Here is a 25,438-nt window from a genome sequence, read left to right on the forward strand (position 1 = left end):
TAGAGTCTAGGTTCTACAAAGCCTAGACTTGCAACTCCCCTTGTAGGTAATATTTATATAGTGTAAAACTAGTATTTTTCTTTAAATCATATATGAAATAGACATGTTAGTGTGCAGTAAATATACACAATGAGCTGAAGAAAAACACAGACTTGCTATATTAATTTGAATCCTGTAAAATAGTTAATATCTTATCTTAAAAAAAAGTTAACAAGGTTTAACTTATTTTTATTTGTCTAGTAAAAGTTAGGTGACAATCTATTAAAAGAAATTTAACTGCATTGAATTTGTTCCTTCTTCCATCAGTGAAAGCACAAGGTAAAGAAAGGACAGCTGGATTTAATATATGACATGTTGATAGACTAAATCAGGAATCCACAGAAGTTGAAATGTAAAAATGTAGAGCTCATGTACCTTCTTCTAAATGGATGAAATACACCCATAAAGAGCAAGGAAGCGACATCTGCAAGAAAAGGGAACTTGGTTCTGTGATTCACTCTTCCTCTCCACACATTCGTGACTGAGGAGGAACACACACCCGGCCGAGGCCTGACCTCTCCAACCTAAGCAGTGCTGACTCAACATGGGACTCCGACTTCATGTCCACAGTCAAGTTAGAGGAATCAACACCAAGCGATTCGCTTATCAAAAATCTGTTTAAAGAATAACACTTCAATACATTAAATAGACTTTTAGGACACAAATGGAAAATGATATACTTCCTCAGCGAGGCCTGTTAGAAAAATATGTGAAATAAACTTTACCATCATATAATTCTTTTCTCTGTATAGGGTTCAAGGTCTGTATTTTAAATATGTCATTTATTATAATGCTATTTCAAGAAATGGTTTCTTAAGAAGATATTAGTGAGTTTATTCTATGCTGGGTATCTATCTAGTTCCATCTATGTCTTAGTCTGAACTACAGTTACTTTTTGGTGAACAGAAAAACATATAAACATATAAAGTCAGAATCTTTATAACATAATCCAAAGTTTTCAGCATTATCTGTAAACGGCTGCTTGTACACCTCTACTTGGATTGTGTGACCCTGCAACAGGATCACCTCGAGTCTGGGATTGTACACACTTGTGGGGAAAGAGCCAGTGTATGAAGGAGTCCTGGAGGCACAGTGGTTACTACGGGGCTGGACCTCAAAGGTCTGTGGTTGGAACCCAAAGCCACCCTGCAGGAGAAACGTGTGGTTATCTGCTTCTGCAGTCTAAACACGAAAACACAGTCCCTATGAGTTGGAATCCCAGGGCTGCTATAATCTTTACAGACCGCCAGATCTTCCTCCTAGAGGACACTGGTGGGTTGGAATCACCACCCCTTGGATTAGTAATTGAATGCTTATCCACTGCACCATTAGGGCATTTATGTAAAGATTACACTCCTGGACACTCTAAGAAGCATGTCTACTTTCCTATAGAATCAGAATAACTTCAGTGACAAAGAGTTATCCATTTAACTGTTTAAAATCATTACTAAGCAAAAAAATTAAATAGCATTACTATATTCTAAGTAGTCATTGGGTATTTTATTTTGTTTAAGTAGTAAAATCTAAATGAACTGTATGACCAACACAAGAAATTTTCAATATTGAAAGAACAGCGTAAGTATGAAATTTTAAAAGGTAATTATACAAATGTAGAAAGAAAAGATTAAAATTTGTTAGTCAAAACTGATTAAGACATCAACTATAGACTCAAAGAACTGGAGTCTTGACTGAAGGAAAATTTTATATATTCTGATTTGATTCAGGTGGAAAACTTGTCATATTGAGGGATAAAGTGTTATATGATCCCTTAGAGGAAATAGAAACAATCTCTCAGAAAAGCTGCATTTCAGCCCTTGAACTAGTCGGGGGGCTGTTATCAGGGCTACAGGCCCTATTACATTAGAACTGCCTCCTTCACAATGCTTCAAGTCTCCTTTAAAGTTGAAAAAGAAAGAAACAAGAAAACAGTACTAAAAGGTGATAGTACGGTTTAGAGGCAAAACATTTTACTGCCTAATACAAACCAATTATTGGGAAATAAAACAGATAGCAGATTTGACAGTTTACTGAAAGCTATAAAAAAAGAACACACACTTCATGGCCTGGTTCTCATAATTACATGCTTCCACTCATTTCTGAGGATCCTGAGTTAGCTAACATAGAATTTTTCAAGTTTTAATGATTCCTACTACAACACGCTGTGTTGTACAGTTCACTACTGTTACTCTCTCATTAAGCCTAGGGCTGTAGGAAGGATGAAAATGAGAGGAATCGCCACATTAAAGTCTGGGGGAAACAAGTGTCCTCATAGTCCAATGACTTGTGAAATGCAGTCTGGCTGCTAGACCAACATACCAGTGTACCATTCCAATACCCCCTAGTAGCAAAACACCTGAAATACCCATTAACCAATGTTTTCATTACGGTAGATTAGTGTTTGTAAGAAACCACTTTTAAAAGCACGCTAAAGTTCTCGACTGCAAACACGAAAGAGATCACAGATCTTGTTTATCCCCACTTTCCCCAGTAGAATCAGGTACATCTGGAACCTTATTATTTTCCACAAAAACAGCTTCGAAGGCAGCTTCCTGTTCATCCAAAGAAGGAGCAGCAGTGGCGCCTCTTAGGGCTGTGTTGGGACAAGATTGTTGTTGCTTGGAGAGCTTGTTCGACTCCACTGGTTTTCTACCTCGTCTTCTACCAAGAATTTTGACATAGTTAGCAGGGATAAGTCCTGTGGTTTGACCATCAAGACTGGCCAGAAGCCAGCCACGTACTTTGGGCTGTTGGGCTGATGGAAGAAAAGAAAAGTCAGTCTTGTAATTATGACATGTCCTGGGGGAATATGGACAGTACAATATCATCTTAAGTAAAATCTGGGTACATTTACATAATAACAGAGAACATACATTTAGATTCAAAGTCAAATGTGGCGAGGACACTTTCAGGGTCCATTCTCCATTTTTAAAAGCTGGATATGTTTTATTTTAAAGTTAGTTGTTCTTCCGAGCTAAAGTTAGTCTTTTCCCTGCAAGAACATATTTCTATCAGCTGATCCATTCAGAAGCGTGAGGGGATTCAGTCCTCTCAGACACGGAGAACCAACACCAACAGCTCTCCTTTTTCGGTTGGTTGTTTTCTTATTGTGGTGACAATATCTGTACACCAAAGCCTTATCCGATAGAGCAGCTTCCACATTTCAGTTCAGTGACACTGACTGACTACACTTCTCATGTTTTACCGTCATGGCTATTCTGCTCTCAGACAGTCCAACACCGTGGACATGAACTCCATGCACCCACATACACTTTCCTTCTGCTCCCTTGCTCTCAGCCCCAGTCTCCTTTCACTATCTTGGGTTACTACATGTTCGTTTATGTCATTACCCGTGAGATCTTATAGTGTTTGTGCTTTTGTATTTCACTCAACCCAATTTTGAAGGTTCATCCCTGAATGTCTTTCCTATTTCAAACCCAAGTCTAAGGAGAGAGTATCTCAGGGCCTTGTCAGTACGGTCAATCAGAGATGAGCACAGCAAACAAATAGATCCCTCTGTGTAGTCATGGTTCTGTACATAATTTTGGCCAAAATACAAAATTCAAGTGCTTTCATGTGATTGTGATAAAAAAATCCTGAAGGTAATGAATGCTAATTTTAATCCAGGTGAGCAAGACCTTAAGACTCAAGTTACTTCTAGTTATATGATAAAAAGTTAAAAGCAACATCGCCTAAGTTTACAGTAGGAAAGGTACTTAATATATTTCGTTTTGTGTTATGATATTTTCCAAACTATAAAATCCATGTCTTTAAAAAGCTGTTTAATCTGTTGTTTTATTTCAACATATTTTAGCCCAAACATAAGATTTTTGCTTGGAACTCCATTAGAAGTTAAACACTTACCCAGAGCTGTGACTGATTTTGCTTTAAATGCGAAAACACATTTTATTAGAACCATGGAGAAAAAAGAAAGCAAAAAGCCTATGCTAAAATGTTAAGAGGCATTATTAGTTGAAGAATATTGATAGAAAACTTCTCTGAAATATAACGTAACAGAGATCCATCCACTTCAACATCCTTTTCACTCAGATTAACTGAACTAATTATCTGTGTTGTTCCTGTTTCTAATAATCCATCTTATAAATAAATTACTCTTCTATTCATGTATTCTCCTGTGTTACAAATATATGTATGAATATAGCAGAGCATATGGGGGGGTAAAACAATGAAAACTTGGGCATAATTAAACACCTTGAGGGAAAGACTAGCTGCATCTGGAGGCCCAATGATCTTGGATGAAGCCAAGGTCAACTGGTCTAACAGTACAAAAAGACAACATTCTACATCCTACTTTGGTGCGTAGCTATCAGGGCCTCCAAGGCTGGGAGTGACCATTGGCGGTGCGACTATGGTCTCTCCTGTGAAGCAACCAGTAGGTGAAAAGCAGCCCATACCAAAGGTCCCCTGAAGAAAGAGTATTTGCAATATGTTTACATTCCTGCTCAGGCTCTTGATAATAAATGATTCCTAGAGTTCAAAAATATTTCTGAATGAAATACTAAACAATCAAGAATCAATAAATATCAAGCCCAGCCATCAAGGGCAGATGGGGATTTCCAGAAGATGGTAGACAATTTTTTTGGTTTATTACATTTGCTATAATCAGTACTTACATCAGACTTTTATGTGAGGATGATTCAACTCAACTCAACTCAACTCAACTCAACTCAACTCAACTCACTGCCATTGAGTCGATTCCGACTCACAGCAACTGCATGGGACAGGGTGGAACTGTCCCCGTGGGTTTCTGAGGCTGTAGTTCTTTATGGCAACAGAAAGCCTCATCTTCCTACCATGGAGGGCTGGTGGTTTCAAAGGGCTAACCTCTGGTTAGCGGCCCAATGTGTAACTCCCTGGAATTCAAGTGTCTGTGTTCCTTTACATGAGTTACGATTATCAGCAACATCTTGGAACAGCCCTGTTGAGACATTCCTCTCCTGCTTTTCTGCAGATTTGAAAGGTCTAAACTGGGGGTCCTCAAACATTTTAAACAGGGGGCCAGTTTACTGGCTCTCAGACCCGTTGGAGGGCCGGACTATAGTTTAAAAAAAAATTATGAACAAATTCCTATGCACACTGCACATATCTTATTTTGAAATAAAAAAACAAACGGAGCAAAAACACCCGGCAGGCCAAATAAATGTCCTCAGCGGGCCCGCATGTGGCCTGTGGGCCATACATAGTTTGAGGACGCCTGGTCTAAACTGACACAAGAAAAATTCTAGGAACCACCACAGAGTTAGTTAATCATGACCTAGATCCTTTGTTGCAGTTAAGTGATACAAACATTTACAAACACTAACAGTTCACAAGTTCATTACCTTTGAGAGCTAGGTTGAGCATATCACCGGCACGGAAAGAGATCTCTTCTTCAGACACAGCAGCAAAATCATACTCTGCTCGAGCAACTACATGATCATCTTCACCACTTGCCCAGTTAGTGTTGTCTGTGAGTCAAATTAAGAATTAGATTCATTTAGTCAAATTTAATTTTTAAAATGTTATTTCACTGACCATGATTTGTTAGCTGCATAAATGATATCCCACAAGAGAAAAGCTCCCTTCAAAAAGTCAACCTTGTAATTCAAAACCTAACCTGCCGCTGAGATTTGTAGTGGTGGCAACTCCACAGGTGTCAACAGTGAACTGTGCTTCATAGGTTTCCAATTACCACAGTGCAAAACCAGTATTCACTCACTGGGCACCTATTACAGACATGGTACTATTCCCCGACTCTAGACTCCACTATCCTTACACTGAAAACCAGAGTTGGAAAAATGTTCTCTATGACAGGGTGGTGAAGTAAAATTGCTTAATATGGCCTTTCTATCCATACCTCTGTAACGCCCACCAGGTGCCTGGGTGGGACTATCCAAATAGGGCATGTGTAACACTAATAGAGGGGACTGGACAATTTTAGGTGACATTCCCCTGGCTGTAAGCATGAGCCATCTCAGAACCAGGAGCAGAGGCGGAGAAACCACCAGTGGAAATCTGTCTGAAGTGGCAGAGGCAGCAGACGCCATGCATGCGGAGAGCAGGCACAGGGGCAAGGAGACCATGAGGCAGGGTAGAGGAGCTGCGTAGATACCACAAGACTGTGAGGCAGAGCTGGCTAGTCTACAGAGACCGAGGCCAAGGGCACACATGGCTGGAAACTGAGGACCAGAAGGAGAGACATGGCTGTTGGCTGAGGCGAAGCTGCTGTGGACCAAAGACGACCCTTGTTTACTCATCCTGACTTGGGGTAACCTGTTAGCTACCCTGATGATGCCGTTGTAGGGTGCCATTGGGTCCGTTTCAACTCACAGCAACCCTATGAACAATAAAACGAAACACTGCCTGGTCCTGTGTTGTTAGGATTGAGATCATTGTTGTAGCCACTGTGCCAATCTCTTTTTTTTTTTTTTGAAGATCATTTTATTGGGGGCTCTTACATCTCTTTTAAAAAAAAATTATTTTATTGGGGGCTCATACAAGTCTTATCACAATCCATCCATCCATCCATTGTGCCAAGCACATATGTACAGTCACTGCCCTCATCATTCTCAAAACATTTGCCTTCTACTCTAGCCCTGATAAGGGCCTTTTTTTTTTTTTGCTTGCCCTTTACTTTACCAAGCGTGATGTCCTTTTCCAGGGACTGGTCTCTTCTGATAACATGTCCAAAGCACATGCAACAAAGTCTCCCCATCCTAGTTTCTAAGACAGATTTGTACTTCTTCCAAGACAGATCGATATAGTTTTTTTCCCCCTGATAATTCCAATATTCTTCCCCAGCACCATAATTAAATGCATGGACTCTTCTTAGGTCTTAAATCAATGTCCAACTTCCACAGGCATATGAAGCAAATGAAAATACCATGGCTTGGGTGAGGCACACATTATTCCTCTCCTCAAAGTAACATCCTTGCTTTTCACAAGTTAAAGAGGTCTTGTGTAGCAGATTTACCCAATGCAGTATGACATTTGATCTCCACTGTAGTTTCCATGAGCAGTGATAGTGGATCCAAGCAAAATGAACTCCTTGACAACTTCAATCTTTTCTCTTTTTATCATGATATTAACTATCGGTCCAAGACTTTGGTGTTTTTTACACTGTGCTGTAAGCCATATCAAAAGCTATAGTGCTTGACCTTTGTCAGCAAGTGCATCAAGTCCTCCTCACTTTCTAAAAGCAAGGTTGTGCCATCTGCATATTGAGGTTAATGACTTCTTCCACTCCTGCTGCCGAGTTCTTAATAAAGTCCAGTGTATCAGATCATCTGACACACACCTTTCCTGATTTTAAACCACTGTCTTCTCTTGTTCTAGTTGAACTGCCTCTTGGTCAATGTACAGGTTTCACAAGAACACAATGAAGTGTTCTGGAATTCTCATTCTTCTCAAGGCTATCTATACTTTGTTATGATCCACACAGCCTCTGCATAGCCATTAAAACTCAAGTAAACATTTTTGTGTATTCTGTGATTTGAGCCAAGCTCCATCTTACAATGATGCTGATGTAATAATAGTCTTTGTTCCACCTCCTCTTCTGAATCTGGCTTGAATCTCTAGAAGCTCCCTGTGGCTGCACTGCGGTAACTGTTGAATGACCTGCAGCAAAATTTTACTTGCATGTGATATTAATGAAATTATTAGGTAATTTCCACATTCTGTTGGGGTCCCCTTCTGTGGAATGGGGACACATATGGATATCTTCCAGTTGGTTGGCCAGGTAACTGCCTTCTAAATTTTTTATTACCACATAAATTTTAATTACCACATAATTGCTGTTGGTAAATTAAAAAAATTGCTGTTGGTAAATCAATAATTGAGTTTACTAAAAATACTGTACTTTGTTCTTGGAGGGGTGGGGTTCAAAGGTAGCATTTCCCACCATCAAAACTGATAATGTTCATCTGCTGATACTGATTTATACTAAAATTTATTATTTCGTTTATAAAAATACTTCACACAGATGTTGTTGATATCAGGTGCCTTCAGGCCAGTTTCAACTCATAATGACCTTAAGCACAACAGGAACAAACCACTGCTCCATCCTCTTCTTTTTTTTAAGGTATATGTAACATTAAACTTTGTTTTGTCAATAAGCCATGATGAAGCTTAGAACTGGATCACCTGGCCCTTTCTCTTCTTATCTCCTCCCAGTACAAAATGCTTGCAATCTCTTAGATCTGCTGCTGAGTTCAACACATTCAAGCCTCAACACAATCTTCTTTGTTGTTTTAGCTTTCTTCCAGAAAATTGGCGTAGTCTGCCCACCACAGCCACACTGCTTCCTGTCATATCGTCGCTTTCCCTGGGCACACAGAGAATCCTTGCCCTTCGAGCACTGTCACTTTGTGGGGTTGGTGCTTGCCACACTTCTTACAGAGAGTCCGGCAGGTTTAGGAATGTTCACCATGTTTACAGGAGCGCTGCCAGCACGAAAAGCCCTCACGATTGTTAATGTGTGAGTCCATTGTTAGGTACTGCCAAATAATGTTATCAATCTATGGCACGCGATTTTAACTGAGGATATTAAACTTGGAATGAGTTTATAGAATTACATCAAGTTGTTCTTTTACTATTCGATTTTTACCATGTCATTACACTGCAGATTAATTATCTTCAATTGCAGATTAAATAGAGCCTGTCAATTATACAATTAAATGGATTTTGCAAGATGGAAATTTCCTTTATAATTGAATTTTTTAAAAACCCGCTGTATTGTCTTTTGATTTTGGATAATACAAGGGGTTCAAGGAGTCTGGAAATTTTTCATTATTTCTGAATTCCCTTTTTTCATGAACATTTTGAGGCCTTCTCACATGATCTGCTGCAAATTTGTGCTGAATGGTTGTCTGTGTGGTTTCTTGTTTTAACTTCTCATAGTCTGGGAGGCATATAAAAAATTATCAAAAGCTAATCTCCATAGTCATTGAGTACTTTACAGTGGTTGAGGGTGGTTAAGCTTGTTCAGGAAAATGTCATACTTAACCACAGCTAAGTCATTAAACTGCGGTTGTGCGGTAAGGCAAGCCAGGATATTCAGCTTCTATAGTCATGGAATCGACATTGTTCATGTGCACAAGAGTGAATGAAGTTCATCTTTGACTCTAATGGGGCAATAATACATGACAGATTCAAATATTTTCTGTAAAACCACTTGATAACCATGAACTTTATAAATATTTTACATCTTCGTGAGTTCCATACATTTTGCCCTATGCCTTTTTCTGCTCCATGTATATGTACTTTTTTTTTTTAACCACATTCGGTTATATCATATTTTAGCGGATTCCACTTCAGGTGGAATTAATTTTCAATCTCTTTGCAAATATTCTTGTCTGTAGTTGTTCTATTCAGACACTGATTCTTTAAAAACTTCGAGGTCATCGACCACTTCTCAAGTAAGCAACTGAGCAGGGTCAACAGCTGTTGGGCAATCACGAGGCAAGGAAACCACGGGGAATCATCTGCTTTGTTTTAAATTGACTGGTGTTGGCATTCCCAGCGTCTTCAAGTCTTTGAGCAACGGTTCTCACCAAAACTCTGATAACTTACACAGGTCTGATTTTGTTTCTGGTTCTACCTTATTAATAAGTAAGTGGCCTTGAATGAGTTATTTCTGAGGCTCAGCTAGCCCTATGAAATGAGGATAATTCTGATCTTTCAGAGTTGCTATAGGAATTAAATGGATGAAAGCCACAAAATCCCTAGGCCAGTGTCTTATACAGGCTCATTAAAATTTACTTCTCTCACCAGTTGCCACCTGTTCTTTCTGCCTCGTTGTAGTGATTGGTGAATGGGTTTTATATCCTCGCAAAGGTTTCAGAACTGTAGGAATTATGCCCTCTGGTGTCTTTGTGCTCTCCACAGCACCGAGTTCATGACCTCGGACAAAAGTTAGGTAATGTGCACTTTTAAAGGAACTCAAACTCAAACCAAACTCACTGCCATCAGTTGATGCTGACTCACAGCGACCCTGGAGGGCGACTGCCTCAGTGAGCTTCGAGACTGAACCTCTTTATTGGAGTAGAAAGTCCCATCTTTCTCCCTTGGAGCGGCTGGTGGCTTCGAACTGCTGACCCTGCAACTAGCAGTCAGCCCAACTCATAATCTCTACACCACCAGGGCAGTGAACTACACCAGTCTGTTTTTGATATATGTTCCTCAACATTTTGATATTCTTAACTGAAAATGTAACTGCATAAAAAAGAGTAAACACAAAAGTAATTCTGACTTAACAAATGTGCTCTGGAAGGCTGAGATGGCTACATGGTTTCTAAGTCATTCATTCACTCTCACCTGTAATTTCATCACTTTGGGTAGACAGCAGTTTCCAGATAAGGTAAGGCCCACCAAGGATAACAGCAAAGAACAAGAATATTGGCCAGGATTTTGCTGAGTTAACCGCTCTGTCTTCAGCACCCCGGCAAGCCACGGTTCCTTCACTTTCTGCCCACAGGTCCTCATTCTCAGAGCCTCTTCTTAAACCTACCAGCCATTGTAACCGTCTGTAAAGATACCGTATAGTCCTAACTAAGGCAAAAGCTGAAAACACCTTGGTGAAATGTATTTTCAATCGGGAAAAGTGATTTGCTACATCCAACACAGCCCTGAAGCTGTTGTAGACAGCGGAGAAGGTCGCATCCATCATCATACTGACAGAGGCAAAGGCATGCACAATACTCTCAATGGACTGAAATGCTCCTCTGCTGCTTTCTTCAGCTTGCTGGACAAACCTGCTAGGTGGAAGATCGTCTACTCGGAAGCGGTTATACCCCAGCCCATTATATCCGTAACTATAAGGGCTATAGCTTCCATAAAACGAATTCCCATAGGCTCCATATCCAGAAGAAAATGAACTGTACGCAGGTCTGAAAGAGTTCAGGTTGCTGCTTCCCGTCTGCTGGGATGGCCTTGGAAGAACAGGTGGGGGCACTCTGGTAAGTGTTGGTTGTCCAGGTCTTGTCAACAAAGTAGGACCCAAATCAGCAGACCTAAAACCAAAAAAGACAGGAACTGGTCATCCAAGCACACAGTTTAAGTTCAATTCAAAATAACGGCTAACACCTCTTACCTATCCAGGAGAGAGAGAGATTCCACCAAAGACGTTGAGTGAGGAAGAGTTGTAACCTCAGAGGTCCCAAACTCAAGTGTCAGTAAGATAAAACAGCTGACTCAGGCTATTAATTTTTTCTTTGGGTTTATTTACGCTGGCATCACTGGCATTATCTCTACCCAGAGATTTACTTTAAAGACGCTTGTCTTATTTTCTCAGGATGGTTACAGCTGGGTATTTACTTGTTCATGCAGGCGTCCAGATGACAGTATCGGAATTACTATAGTTTTATAATATGACTTAATACTCATTAAACCAAGTCCTCTCAATGATTAAAGTTTTACGTTCTACACTCTTTCCCCAAAAAACCAAAGTCCTCTTATGATTCTATTTGAGATTACAGTGAATATGCCCAATAATTTGAGAAGAAGTGAAATCTTTAATACTGAGAGCTTCAATCAATATATACTCCAATTATTTATTTTGGTCTTTTACATTTAAAAAAATTACTCTATTGCATCTTAGTGTGTGAAAAAAGGGGACAAAGGACAGGTGTGAGTAGCATCAATTTCTCTCTAATCTCACGGGAATCAACATCAGTCCATGTCTTGATCCTAGTGAAGCCAAGGTCAGACATAACATCCAACACCAACCTCTGCCCTGGTGGCACAGTGGATTATGTATTGTGCTACAAACCACAAGGTGAGCAGTTCAAGACTACCAGCTGACTGCAAGAGAAAGATGAGACTTTCTGTAAAGTTATTTTTGGAAACTCAGGGGCAGTTCTATAGGGGCACTATGAGTCACAATGGTCTAGATATCAGTGAGGGTTTTTTTTTTTTAACATTATAAACGGGGTCTTCCTAAAATTTCACTTTCCTGCATTTTTTCCTCCAAATTTCCCATCATTGACAGGGTGAAGTTGTAACATTTTTCTGTTACTATTAGTGAGAAATATTTGAGTTCTCCTCCTCTGACAGATTTTTACTTAAGCAGCTTCCAGCCTTCATAGGACTTACTGCATATGATCCTTGCTTTAAAAAAAAAATCACATTAGTTCTAATAATTTGTCTTCAGGTTCATTTGTATTTTCTATAATTTTAGGTATTACAGTCACTTGATATTAAAGTCGTATACAGTCCTCGAATTACGTGTTTGATTTAGGATGAACTGCACTTATGATTATCCTTTGTGTGTGTGTGTGTGGGGGGGAGGGGAGGCTAATGTTAGTAATACAGATTACATATAATGTTACAGCATGTAATTTGCTGATGTTATCATTCTAAAATGTTCATTCTCAGATATTCAATGTTATGATTCACTGTTCAAAACACAGCAGGCTATGAAATAAATTTTTTTCAAAAAGAGACGAAAAAGGTATTTGCCTGGTCAGAAATGTATTCCAATGGAGTTGTTAGCAGGGGATGCTGATGTAAGTTGGGGTCTGCCATGTGACATGACTTCAGATCTGTGGTACAACCAGAATAACGTGGTGACAAGAGGCCCTTGTCTCAGTCCCCATTTCACGGGAAAGTTATCGACAACGACGCAGATTCTGCTATAGATTTAGAAGTTCCTTTTCCATTTAAGGTTTACTGTTATTTTTATCATGAATGCAAACTGAACTTTATTATTTGTATCTATTAAGACAGCTATGTAAATGGTAAATAATTATGACTCAAATGCTAATGGCTCCTTGTATTCTTGCAATAAAACCAAGTAGCCAAAATATATTGCTGGATTAGTCTGCCAACATCCTGTTGAAGTTTTTTGGACCTCTGTTTACAAAAGAGAATATTCTGCTGTTTTTGTCAGGCTTCAGGCATCAAGGTTCTAATAGTTTCTTTATAAGCGTTAGGGAGTGAGTGCTTCCTCTTTTTCTATTTTATAAACACAGTTGTGTACTTATTTTTCTTCCTTAAAAGTTTGGTAAAAGTCACCAGTGAAGTCCTATGCACTTGGTGTTCTTTGTGGGAAGGATTTTAATTATGAACTCAATTTCTTGAGTACCTGTTATTCCATGTGTGCATCTGTACCAATCTGTAATGAGAAAAGCGCAGATAACGAGCCGTATGCTTTAGTAATTCGACACTGCTATGAATACTTTTACTGTATTTTATTACAGTATGTCACTCAGTGATGTAGTCAACTACTTAATATGGCCTTTCTAGCCATAATTCCTTTTGTGATGTACTGTAAATTGTGCTAAGCCTGTGGTTATAATCCCATTTTGGAAATTTCTGTTAGGCTAAAATTAGCACAGGATTTAGGTGAGGTGTATTCTGAGTCTCCAATTTACTAGATGTGACTCAAATGATCACCCTTTCTTTCCTTGGGATAAGGGTGGGGGTGGGGTGGTTCCTAGAAGCAGGAAGCCAGCTTTGACTTTTGGACAATTTTGGCTTCTGGCTCTGAACCCTGCATTTGGCTTGTCTCTGCCTGACCTTTGGCTCTTGGGCGTTAAGTTGCAGGCCACCACCTGACCAAGTTTCACCAGCTTCCGCAGCCCTGGGGATGAGGGTACTTTGCAGACAATGGCTGATCTTCACATTTGGAGTTTAACAGTCATTTACACAATGTTTTGTTGAGTTCTGAGAAGTTGCAGTGAAACACAGGGATGCCTATGCTAAGAAGGACTGGTGGTTAACATTATGGGAAACGGAGTGATATAACATGTTAGAAAAGTTGGACATTTGGGACATCGTTAAGCTCCAGCTCTTTGGGACTAGTCCGGTATTAATTTTTCTAAAAGAAATCGTTTTCACACTGAGCATGATGTGAGATGCATTTCTGTGATAGCTGTAGGACTAGTTTGTGGGATATAAAGAGACTTTTCCACAGCTTCTCTCCCCCAAATATATATGTCAGACCTAGGACACTGGTTGCAACTAATAGTAAATGATTGTCAAGTTGTCTCCCTGAAGGCACCAGACCCAACTGTCTGCCTGCCGTAGGTGGGGCTCACTCCCTATTGTTAGGGGCAGTGGATTGGTTCCCCAGAAAGTTTGGAATAAATCAAGTCTCCAGCTCAAGGACAATCAAGGTTAGGCCGCTACCATGAATCTAAAATCGGCCCATCCTGTCACATTCGTACCCTTAATCCCTCCTCTTCCTATAGCATCTACACCCCTAGGTCGTCCCCCTCCCATTACTGATTACCTATAGTACAACTCTCTCCTGTGACATATGTCTTAACCTGTAATTAAGGGGCTTGCATGCCCGCAAAAGTATATAAGCCTTTATTTTGAAATAAATTGCGCTCTCTCTTGCCCCCTACTCCTTTCTGAGTCTCCATATGGACCACCAAGAAGGGCTGAGGTGAGCATGCTACCATGAAATGTGTGACTCTTTCATTTTACTCTCTTTCCTATCCCCCGTGACTTTACTATAACCTTATATAGCTTAACTGTACAGTTGTGCTTACTGAACCCGTGACAGTGTGAGGGACTGGTTTCCCCACAAAATGGCACCCAACGTGGGGCTCGAACCCACGACCCTGAGATTAGGAGTCTCATGCTCTACTGACTGAACTAGCCCTCACACTGGTCATCTATTTTATTTGTACCTGATAATTTGCTTATTCATCCTCTGAATCTCTCCCTTTCCCATTCAGATATCCCATGCTTTTGTTTCTTTATGCTTCAAGTAGCCATTCTCATCTCCACTGTCCTGTAAGTTACTACTGCTCAGAGTGCCAATTTACAAGAAACTTAAACTGTCATATAGATAACATAGTCTTTCTTTATAGAGAAAGCTTTGCTACCAAGAAATTTTCCAGTTGAATTATTCTACAATATAGAAGTCCTTCCCACAATCACTGAATTAAAAACAAAAACACTGCTATCGGACTCATAGCGACCCTATATGGCAGGGTAGAACTGCCCCTGCGAGTTTCAGGAGTAGAAAATCTCCTCTTTCTCTTGAGGAGTGGCTGGTTTCAAACTGCCAACCCTGCAGTTAACAGTCCAACATATAACTGCTCTGTGACCAGGACTCCACTGATTTGAATAACAGCTTCCATTTGCTTACATGTCTGCCTCTTCTACAAGGCACAGGCCAAACATATGACCAGGGCTCTAATTCCTCAACATCTGTTCTTTTCTGTCTTTTTGGTTATATCCATCCTAGGAGCCCTAGTTACATAGAGGTTATGAGTTGGACTGTGATCCACAAGGTCAGCAGTTTGAAACCACCATCCTGTCTGTGAGAGAAAGATGGGATTTTTCACTCCTGTCAAGAGTTAGTCTTAGAAACCCACAGGAGCAGTTCTAATCTCCTACAGAGTCGCCATGAATCAGACTCAACTCAATAGCAGTGAGTTTTGTTTTTGAGTTGGCCCATCCAAAGGGAGGCCTGGTGCATAGTGGTTACCCACTGGATTGCGATCTGTAAGGTCGGCAGTTCAAAACCACAACCCGCCCCAATGGAGAACAGTGAAATAAAACAAACACTGCCACCAAGTTAATGCTGACTTGTGGCACCCCTATAGAGAAAGATGGGGCTTTTACTCCGCTATCAACAGTTACGGTCTTGGGAACCCACAGGGACAGTTCTCCCTGTCCTAAAAGTGGCTGTGTCAGTACTGATCTCGGAAACTCACAGGGCAGGTCAACCAGCAGCGGGCAAGGACTCGATGGCAGTGCGTTTGGTCTGAGTGTGCTGTGGTTTTCATGATTTGTGTTTCCTTTCTGACTGATGATGTTGACTGAGCATCTTTTCAAGTGTTTATTGTCCACAGTTTGATCTTAGCACAAATGCCTATTCAGATTCTTGGCCCAATTTTTAATTGTTTGGGTTTTTTTCACTATTTATTACTGAGTTGTAAGAGTCAAGCTTCTTTTGTTTTGATAGCTGTTTGGGGGAAGAGAAGCTCAGTTAAGGTTCACACATTCTATGTGGCAGTTTTGTCTCCTCTACTACAAACTGTGGTACGAGGGGGTACCCCACCCCCACCCCCCAAAACTAGAATTTTTTTCAAAGCTATGCATTTAATTTTTTTTAATCATTTTATTAGGGGCTCATATCTTATCAGCATTTAATTTTTTTCCAAAACAACCTATCGCCTTCAAAGTACTCTCTATTCCACTTAATACATTTGTCAAATCTGCGATTCTATTCTTGGAAACATTTTTCAAACTCATGTTTGGATGGCTGACAGCGCGTCCCTTGTTTTTTTCCTTCACTTCTTCTATATTGTCAAATTGCTGTCCTTTCAAGTCCCTCTTCATTTGCAGAAACAAAAAGAAGTCACATGGAGCGAGGTCAGGTAGGTTCAGAAAGGCATGCTGTTTTTTGCCCAAAACCGGCACAATGAGAGGTTGCGTGAGTAGGTGTATTGTTATGGTGGCAAAACTAGTCCGTCTGCTCCAAATCAGGTCTTAAAAAAAATTTTTTTAATGTTTTTATATATTTTTAAATCTTAAACATTTTATCTACCTCCTTTTACATTTCCTTCTTAAAAAACTCATTTTATTGGGGACTCTTACAGTTCTTAAAACATTACATACATCAGTTGTATCAAGCATATTTGTACATATGTTGCCATCACCATTTACAAAATATTTTCTACGTAAGCTCTTGGTATAAGCTCTTCTTTTTGCCCCTCCCTTTCTCTCCCTCCCACCCTCATGAATCCTTGATCAATTACATATTGTTATTATTATTTCGTATCTTACACTGTCCGTTGTCTCCCTTCACCCACATTTCTGTTATTCATCCCCTTTCGGAGGGCTATATATCCAACCTTGTAATGGGTTCCCTCTTTCTCCCCCTTCCCCCTCCCCCAAATCAGGCTTTTGTCCCACACTGTTACACAATCTTTTCAGAACCTCTAAATAGAAATCTTGATGAACAGTCTGACCTAGTGGAACAAACTCCAAAAGCACTACAAGTCGACATTTTCATCCCTTTGGCACGCTGTTCTCTTAAATCAGCCATAACAAAAACTGAGTTTCAAGCGGAACTGCTTTTACATAAAAAATTCTCTGTGACCAGACAGAACCTTCCCAGGTCATGCCACTGGGTGCACTAACTCAGAGCGAGTTGCTCGATGCTTGTCTAGAGGGGAAAATGTGTACTATGAGAGCTTTGCTCCACCAAGTGAAATTCCAGGTTTTCTTGGGAACCCACTTGTATTCAAGAAAAGAAAAAGTTCTTGACTTGTTTTTTGGAGTCCAGTTAGATTCTTGTAGAATGCCTCACATTCTGGATTTATATTTCCAAAAATGCTTCTCAGATGTGTATTCCTTATAGATCCTGTTACACTGAAAAGTAGAACTAGAGGTTTCATTCAAATAAGGTTAACATTTTTGGCAAGAATAATTCATGAGTGATGCTGCTAATGTACTTCATGTTTTACCACATCAAGAGACACTTACTGCCAGAATACCTCTTCACTGTGCTCTTAAATTTTATTGCTTGGTGTAGTAATCACCTAATCTGGTAATTTAAGGATTAAGAGTGTAGGGGTGGCAGCTAGGCTGTCAATCTGGAGATAGCCAATGAGACTTCTGTGTGGGTATGGCCTTCTGAGAATTCTGGGAAATCTGGTACTCCCTCCTTGGAGGCGGAAGACACCTCTCTCTCTCTCTGCTACTCCCTGGGAGACATTGTAGAAGACAAGCCACATGGACGCAACCAGACCTCGGAAGCCAGAGAAGCCACAGAGAGACCCCTGCCAGGGCTGAGATGTTTCCAATGCCACTGGATCCAAAGACTTTCTACCCACTGGCCTGTGATCTTCTGCATTCGACGTCATTTCATGTGTTTCGTGAATCTGAATAGGACTTTACAGATTGATATCGGAAATATGGGCTACTGTCAGATTTATGGACTTGATCTGAACTGGGCTGGAATGCTTTCTCAATGTTCAATTGCTCTTGTATATAAATCTCTTTCTTCTTTTTATTTCATAAATCTCTTTCTTATACACATAGGTGTGTCCATGGATTTGTTTCTCTAGTCTATCTAGACTAACATACTTGGGTAAGGTGAGGACTGTCAGATTTCTGTATTAAAATATACTTTCCTTTTTGTAATTAGTATATGATCTATGGAATGACTGTGGTGTCATGCAAAAGTCCTATTCCTCAACAACTGTGCATTCAATGGTTTAGCATCCATTCATGATTCTTGCCCAAATCAAACACTGAATTTGGAGTTGCAAAATGGTAATTTTCTAATCTAGGATAAAGATTAAATTTCACTTTCCATGATAATATTGCAAACAAAGTACTGGTAACCTGTTACTTTTCCCTCTCCCACAGAATCCAATGAAACAACAACATGAAACAAAGCTTTAAGATATATCAGAGGTGTGCCAGGCAGTGAAGTTTATTTAGGTTTTGATGAACAGCTCTGCTTCAAAGTGAAGGCAATAATACAGAGAGAGGAAAGCAAAAAGATGCATCTATATTTAATGAAATGTAGAGTAGGCCTTACCTTTCTGCTGCGGAGCAACTCGTAACCCAATATGTCAAAATTTTCAGACAAAGAAAAGTTTAGGATTTTTAGAAATGTTTAGACCTTAGAGGAGGGTCTCTGATGTAGCCTCAAAGCAAGAGATTAAACAAATTAGCTACCAATTCAGTGGTCTGATCTGTCATAACCTCAGCCTGACTCCAGCAATCATTCTAAACCACCAATTACACATCCACTTCTCAGGGACGTGGGAAGAAAGAGGGCTTCGACCGCCACAAAGCATTCGTGTCGGAAACCACAGGGGCAGTTCTGCTCTGTCCTACAGGGTCGCTATGAGTCAGGACTGACTCAATGGCTCTGAGTTTTGGAGTGTTCTTAGGGAAACCAATTAGAGGCCAACAGGAAATTTGCTGGACGGAGAGGGGACTGTAGAGGACAGGTATATCAGAACTTAAATTCTCAGCACTAGGTTTGCAGAAGACCAGGGATAACAGTCAGGAGAAAGACTGGGCTTTCCACTCCATGAACAGTACAGTGTCAGAGACAGGGACAGGGACAGGGACAGTTCCACCCTGTCCTATAGGGTCGCTATGAGTTGGCATGGACTCGATGGCAGAGTTTGAAGGGTTTCCCCCCCCCCTTTTTTTAGGGTAACAATGAAAGTCCGAAATCCATTTGCCTCCATCGAATTCTTTTGGATCATAATGAGAAATGTGAATAGCCTTGTCCTCAGACAGTAAGCACATTAGAAAATGGATCACCACCAATTTTCTAACCAGCCAAGATTAGTGGCTCAAACCCAGCACTCACTTCAGGGTAGAAAGAGGCTTGCCCAGGTTTACAGAGAAATGGGAGGACAAAGGAAACTATCACAGAGCAAAACAGGTGGCAAATCAGTCTATCACTGTTGCAGCTGTGACTACAGAAATGGGAATGGGCCTATGGCTGGACATGTATATTGTACTGGATAAAGGATCTTGCAAGATTTTATTCCAGGGCTTTCCAACCCACAGCAGTCTCATGACTTTGAGGCCCAGTCCCCCAACATCCTCCCTTTTCTCTGTAAACCCTCTGACTTTGTGCTAGTGGTCTCTCTCCTCTGGATGTTCTTTGTCTTATCTTTATCCTGCTTACAACTTAATCAAAGTTCTCCTTCCATTATATTTGAAATTTGGGGTCTCTTTTATACCTTAACACACAAGAATGTAGAGGAAACAAAACTCAAAAACCTCTACACACATATATAACATATAAAGACTGAAGGAATGTAAGACAATGGCAGTACTGCCCTTCCCTGAGGTGTCCTGGGCTTTGCTAGCCTCTTCTTCAATCTTGCAATCCTACTGAGCTCACCAGGAACTCATACACCTTTGCTCTTCCCTTCAGAAGTTAAGATGAACTAACCCAGCTCCATCTAAAGGGCAGGACCGGTGCTAACAGTAGCCAGAACAGGGGCAGGCAGCCTATTTAGCTGAAGCCTCCTGGCCTCTGCTTTTGTTCTAACCGCAATTTTGTTAGAATTCACGATGGACTAACCGACTTCTGTTGTTTTCCTTTAAAAGCTAAGATAACTCATCTTCATCTGAAGGGCAGAAACTCAGCTCACAATCTGTGCAGCTAGAATGCAGATGAACCGGGAAGGAGGCCTGATAGCAATGACTTATAATCCCACTCGAGGGGAACAAGCATCTGAATTTTAGGGGAATGGATACATGTGATGGTATAAGTTATGGCATCCCCCCAATAATAATAATAATAATATACAATATAGTAAAGGTTCAGGGGGATAGTGGGGTGGGTGAGGGAGGGGATAAAGGGGAGCTCATATCAAGGAGTTCAAGAAGAAAGAAAATGTATTGAAAATGATGATGCCAGCAATTGTAAAATTATGCTTGACCTAATGGAATTTTAGACTGTAATAATATCTGTAAAAGCTCCTAAAAAAATGTAAAAAAAAAAAAAGCAGATGAACCGCTCCAAGCAAAGAGAGCACTGAGAACCAGATGACCTAGCTCCAGGCCAGACAGCCCAGAAGACCCCTGCCCCCACGCTCTGTCTACGAAACTTCCTTTAACCCATGGCTCCAAGAAGTGGATTAAAAACAAAAACAAAACAGATGTTTTTCAGACATTCTCAACAAATAGACAGAAAAGGCTAACCATCTGATCAAAAGTACAGGTTAAGAAGTCCTTTTGGCATTTAAGAGATGCATAGTGTGTTACCCCTCGGTCTACCGACCAGAAGGTCAGCAGTTCACAACTGCAGTTGCTCCGTGGCAGAACGATGAGGTTTTTCACTCCCACAAGGATTTACAGTCTCAGACACTCACAGGGGCAGTCTGCTCGGTCCTATAGGGCCGCTATGGGTCGGCATCGACTCGGTGGCATTGGGAGAGTAAAGAACTCTTGATCATATACATAACTCTATGAAAATCTTTTTAAAATCTGTACAAAAGGTCTCTTTTTGTAAATTAAAATTTTAAAACCATTGGATGGCTATCTAGTCTGCGATGTTAGGCTGATCTTTATCTTATATGCACAGAGGTTATGTCTCCCAAATCTTACCCAGGTGATACAGCACTTAGTTCAGCTGTTTCTGGCAACAGATCACGCCTCCCTTTGAGCAGAGCTATCAAAGGCCCAGGTTAACTACGGTAAAAGTTATCAAGTAGTGAGAGACAAGGTTTGGAAAGATACCAGGTACAGGGAGGGGGCTGCTTTCAGTGTGGACTTTCACAAAGCAGGAACACTCCAGGGAGCACAGAACCAGTAACACGTCTTTTCAAATAGGAAACACAAACATTTCTCTTAGGACCATGAAAAGTACACTTCTAAGAAGAGCAGCAAGGCCTTTTGAAATGATGAAATAACACTGACATCTAAAACCAAGTATAAGCAAAATATTTGGTTACAGATGCTAAAGAAACATTCTAATGGACACGGTTCTGCCTGTCTTCTTGGGCACCCCCAAACCCAAATTCACTGTCATAGAGTGGTTTCAGACCCATAGCAAGCGTGTAAGACAGATCAGAACTGCCCAGTGGGTCGCTGAGACTATAAATCTTTATGGGAGTAGAAAGCCGCATCTTCTCTAATGAAGCAGCTTATGGTTTTCAACTGCTGACCTTGGCTAGCAGTCCAATGTGTAATCCACTTGAGGTAGTTACATAATCTGGTGTCAATTTGGGACTTGAGAGGATTAAGAGTTAAGGGGTGGAGTCTAGTCTGTCAATCGGGTCATAGCCAATGAGGCCTCTGTGTGGGCATGGCCTTCTCCTGAGAATTCTGGGAAATCTGATATTTCCTCCTTGCAGGCAGAGAGACTTCTCTCTCTGCCAGCGCTGAGATGCTTACAACGGCACTGGATCCAGAAGACTTCCAATCCACTGGCCTGTGATCTTCCTGCATTCGGTGTCACTGCATGTATTTTGTGAGTCTGAAAAGGACTTTCTAGATTGGTATCGGACATGTGGACTAATATTGAACTTATGGACTTGGATCTGGACTGGGCTGGGTTGTTTTCTTAATGTAAAATTGCCCTTTATATAGAATTCTCTTTTATACACATATGCATGTTTATGAATTTGTTTCTCTAGTCTACCCGGACTAGACACTACCTGGGGTCCTCTCCTGAGCACTCATTCTCAATAAATAGTCTCATCCTGCATTCTATCCAATTGGTGAATTGGCTTATTTTGATAAGCTGCCAGAATCACCTACTGGGTATGAACAAAGGGGGTAGGCCTGAGGAGTTGTTGGATGTACATTTTCATAAATATTCTGAAGATCTAAATTTTTCTTCTTTAAATTATTCAGTAAGCACTTCAGAACACATTTCAACACATAAAAGTCAATGGATAATTCATGTTAAATATCTCAGAGGTAAGGCTGATTCCAAGGCTCTTTATAAGAAAAATTCTAACTTTTCTTTTAATAGTTTCTGTGCACAGGGGGAGAAGTTGTGCAATCTTCTAACAAGACTGGAAACATTTTAATTTTAATGAAGGTGTTTGAACTCTGACTGACCCATTTTGGGTTTCAGAACTCAAAATCTGAATCTCTGTTACACCAAACTCACTGTCAGTCGATTACGACTTATAGTGCCCCTATAGGACAGAGTGGAACTTTTCCTGGCACTTTGAACGAGCTCAGAGCACCGTGGGATGCCAGGCGTGGGGATCTACTTGTGAAAGGTCACAGCCTTGGGAACCCCACGGAGCAGTTCTGCTGTGCCCACGAGAGGTCTGAGTCCAAATAGATACAATGGGACCCACACAGGTACACTTGCCGACAAGAGAAACCTCCAAAGACATAGTATTTAGTGGGAAACAGAAACATTTTGTGAAACGATACCCTGTCTGAAGGTATCCCCACTCCTCACTTATTGACAGGGTTACCAAAGACCACCACTATGTGAAAGGAAGCATGACCACAGCAGATCACAACATGGTGAATGACAGCGTCATTACATAACTGCCATGCCACTGAGAATTAGGGCCCAGCCACGTTGATACATAATCTTAATCATCCCAGAAGCATTACTCTCGCCTCCCACCTCTGTGCTAGTTACTGCCAGACATACATAGTTATGCACAAAATAGTTAGATAGATTTGTTTACTATTGCTGTAAATTAAAAATGTTGGACAATGAGAGAGCTAAGTGAGGAGTATCCAAAACAATCAAGCCTACTGCCATCAAGACAATTCCAACTCACAATAACCGTACGCGGGGTTTCCAAGGCTGTAAAGCTTCACTGGAACAGATAGTCTCATCTTTCTCCAAGAGGTGGGTTGACCTCGAATGTTTACCTGACAACAGCCACCAGGGTTTCCTGAGGGATAGCTTAGAAATGTACCAAACAATGCCATACATAAAACTAAGAACTAGCCTCAGAACTAACATATCAAACCATTAATTGAGTACCATAAACATCAAAGAGAGACACTACTTACTGCTAGTAAGAAGAAACGCAAGAGAGTTAACAGCTTCTCCAAAAATTTCTAATCTTAGAAAAATATGTTACTATTTCTTAAGGCTGTCTGGTGAATCAAAAGTGCTCATTATCTTCCTCCCTAGCAGCTGATTAACAGAAAGACTGGAAGTTCAAGTTTACCCCGAAGGCCTCAGAGGAAAGGTCTGGTGACCAATTCTAGGAAATCAGCCAGTGAAAACCTTGTGGCACACAGTTGTACTCTGACGTGGTTGGGGTGTCCGTGAGTCAGAGTCTACTCAGTCTACTCAACTGCAAGTGGTTACTGGGTTAGAGGTGTCTATTTTCTCAAATATTTCTTAACAACCACAAACAGTTTAAACATTACTTCAACATGTTCAAGACTAAAACCACACTCTCAACATGCAGTCCAATTTGGGAAAAAAAAGCCAGAATCTGTCTTAGACAAGTGCAGAAAGTGTCATCAGTTTAAAAGCATAATTAAGGCCTATTATTTGTTATGCATCTATCATTATCAAATTAGCCGGCTATTTTGTTCAACTGAAAACCAAACCAAACTCCCTGCCTACTCTGCCCTCACAGAACAGCGTAGAACTGCTCCGGGAGTATGAAGTCCCGTCTTTTGCCCGCAGAGCGTCTGGCTTTCGAACTGCGGACCTGGTGGTTACCAGCCCAACGCATAACCCACAGGACACTGGGTTACTCACCGCTTAACGAAAGATAATGAGGTATTAGAACACAGCAGAAATACAGTTAAATCTGTTAGAAAATCTCACTGACATCCAAGTCTCATTGGAATGACTGTCCAGAAGTTTCAAATTCTGTATATTCTCATCTTTTGTGAGTTCTACACTCCTTTGGAACAGCTTTAAGAGAAGAAGGGGGGTAAAAGTAATAAAGGCCCTAGAAAAATACATAATTTTTATACACAAAGAACAACCGTAGATTGAGAGCTTTAAAGTTGCTTCTTCAAAATCTCAATCGCAAACATGAGCGGGATTAAACTGAAAAAGAACGTAAAGCGAACAGGCTTGGCTTCCGGTTCCGTAAAAGTGACCTTTTTGGGCTTGCACCAACTTCTCGAGAGGTGGGCACACGCTTTTACGAGACTTTGCTCCCTACGGATGACAAGGCTGGGCAAATACCCCTGCCTGTTGCTCAAGATAAAAGGTCTAAAAGCTGTAAGCCCCGGTTCAGGCGGTTGCGTCGAGGTGTTCGCAAACAGCAAGGAGCAGGCAGCCGCCCCCTTTTCTTCCAGGCACGGGGACCCCGAGAATCGCTGGGGAGTCCCTCAAAAATCGCCGCAGCCACGGGCTGCAAAGTCAGGAATAGCAACTGAACAACGAGCCACCTCATCGGTTCCCGGCCGGCCCCCCAGCGACTCTCAAAGTTGGGGGGCTGACTGGACGGGGTTGGGGGCGAGAGGGAATGCCCTGCAACGGCCTCAACTGCCTCTCGCCAAGTCCCGGAGCTCAAGCTCGGCCCGAAGGAATCCCACACTCACTGGAAAGTGGGGCCGGGGCCTGGTCCTGGCCCGGACCCCGGAATTCGGCGTGTCTCCCAGGGTTTGGGGGGAGGCGGCGGCTGGGACGCCATCTCTTTCACCTCCGCTGGGCTCCCGTTCGGCGCCTCCACGGTTCTAGGCCGGGATCCCCGCCCCCCCCGCCCCGCCCCCAGGACGGCGCGCGCCAGGCACGATGTGCAGAACTCCGAGCCCTTCACCACGCCCACCTCTGCAGGCGGGACTGCGCTTGCCACGCTCGGCTAGCCTTGCCTAGGGGGCAAAGGGACGCCTGCGATAAAATACTCTTGCTTACTGGCCCTGGAAAGGATTTCCATTCTCCACCTGAGCGTAAAGGCTCATCGATATATCTGGCAGCGGCTACTATATCCTGGACGAAGGAGTATTCCCAGGTGTTGTTCTGGGGTCGGAACCCCTTAGGCCGGGAATAAGGTCCCAT

The 25,438-nt window shown here is 41.4% G+C and overlaps 1 protein-coding gene across 1 annotated transcript; it reads right to left on the minus strand.

The window, feature by feature from the left end:
- Positions 1 to 1,517: 1,517 nt before the first annotated feature.
- PEX13 (peroxisomal biogenesis factor 13) lies at positions 1,518 to 25,082 on the minus strand. Its single transcript, XM_004710201.2, has 4 exons — positions 24,982 to 25,082; positions 10,351 to 11,045; positions 5,379 to 5,504; positions 1,518 to 2,791 (listed from the first exon to the last, which is right to left on the minus strand). Exons 1-4 carry the CDS (start codon positions 25,071 to 25,073, stop codon positions 2,496 to 2,498), a joined length of 1,209 nt encoding a protein of 402 aa, XP_004710258.1. The 5' UTR covers positions 25,074 to 25,082; the 3' UTR covers positions 1,518 to 2,495.
- Positions 25,083 to 25,438: the final 356 nt, after the last annotated feature.

Source organism: Echinops telfairi, unplaced genomic scaffold (assembly GCF_000313985.2).
Source record: "Echinops telfairi isolate 266 unplaced genomic scaffold, ASM31398v2 ScPeMD7_2573;HRSCAF=3158, whole genome shotgun sequence".
NCBI classification, from domain to species: domain Eukaryota; kingdom Metazoa; phylum Chordata; class Mammalia; order Afrosoricida; family Tenrecidae; genus Echinops; species Echinops telfairi.

Excerpts from the sequence above, each read along its gene's own strand:
- PEX13 (XM_004710201.2), bottom strand. The coding sequence starts at position 25,073 with ATGGCGTCCCAGCCGCCGCCTCCCCCCAAACCCTGGGAGACACGCCGA. Across the intron at positions 11,046-24,981 it reads GGCCCCGGCCCCACTTTCCA|GTCTGCTGATTTGGGTCCTA; the intron begins GTGAGTGTGGGA and ends TTTTGGTTTTAG. Across the intron at positions 5,505-10,350 it reads CCAAAGTGATGAAATTACAG|ACAACACTAACTGGGCAAGT; the intron begins GTGAGAGTGAAT and ends TTTGACTCACAG.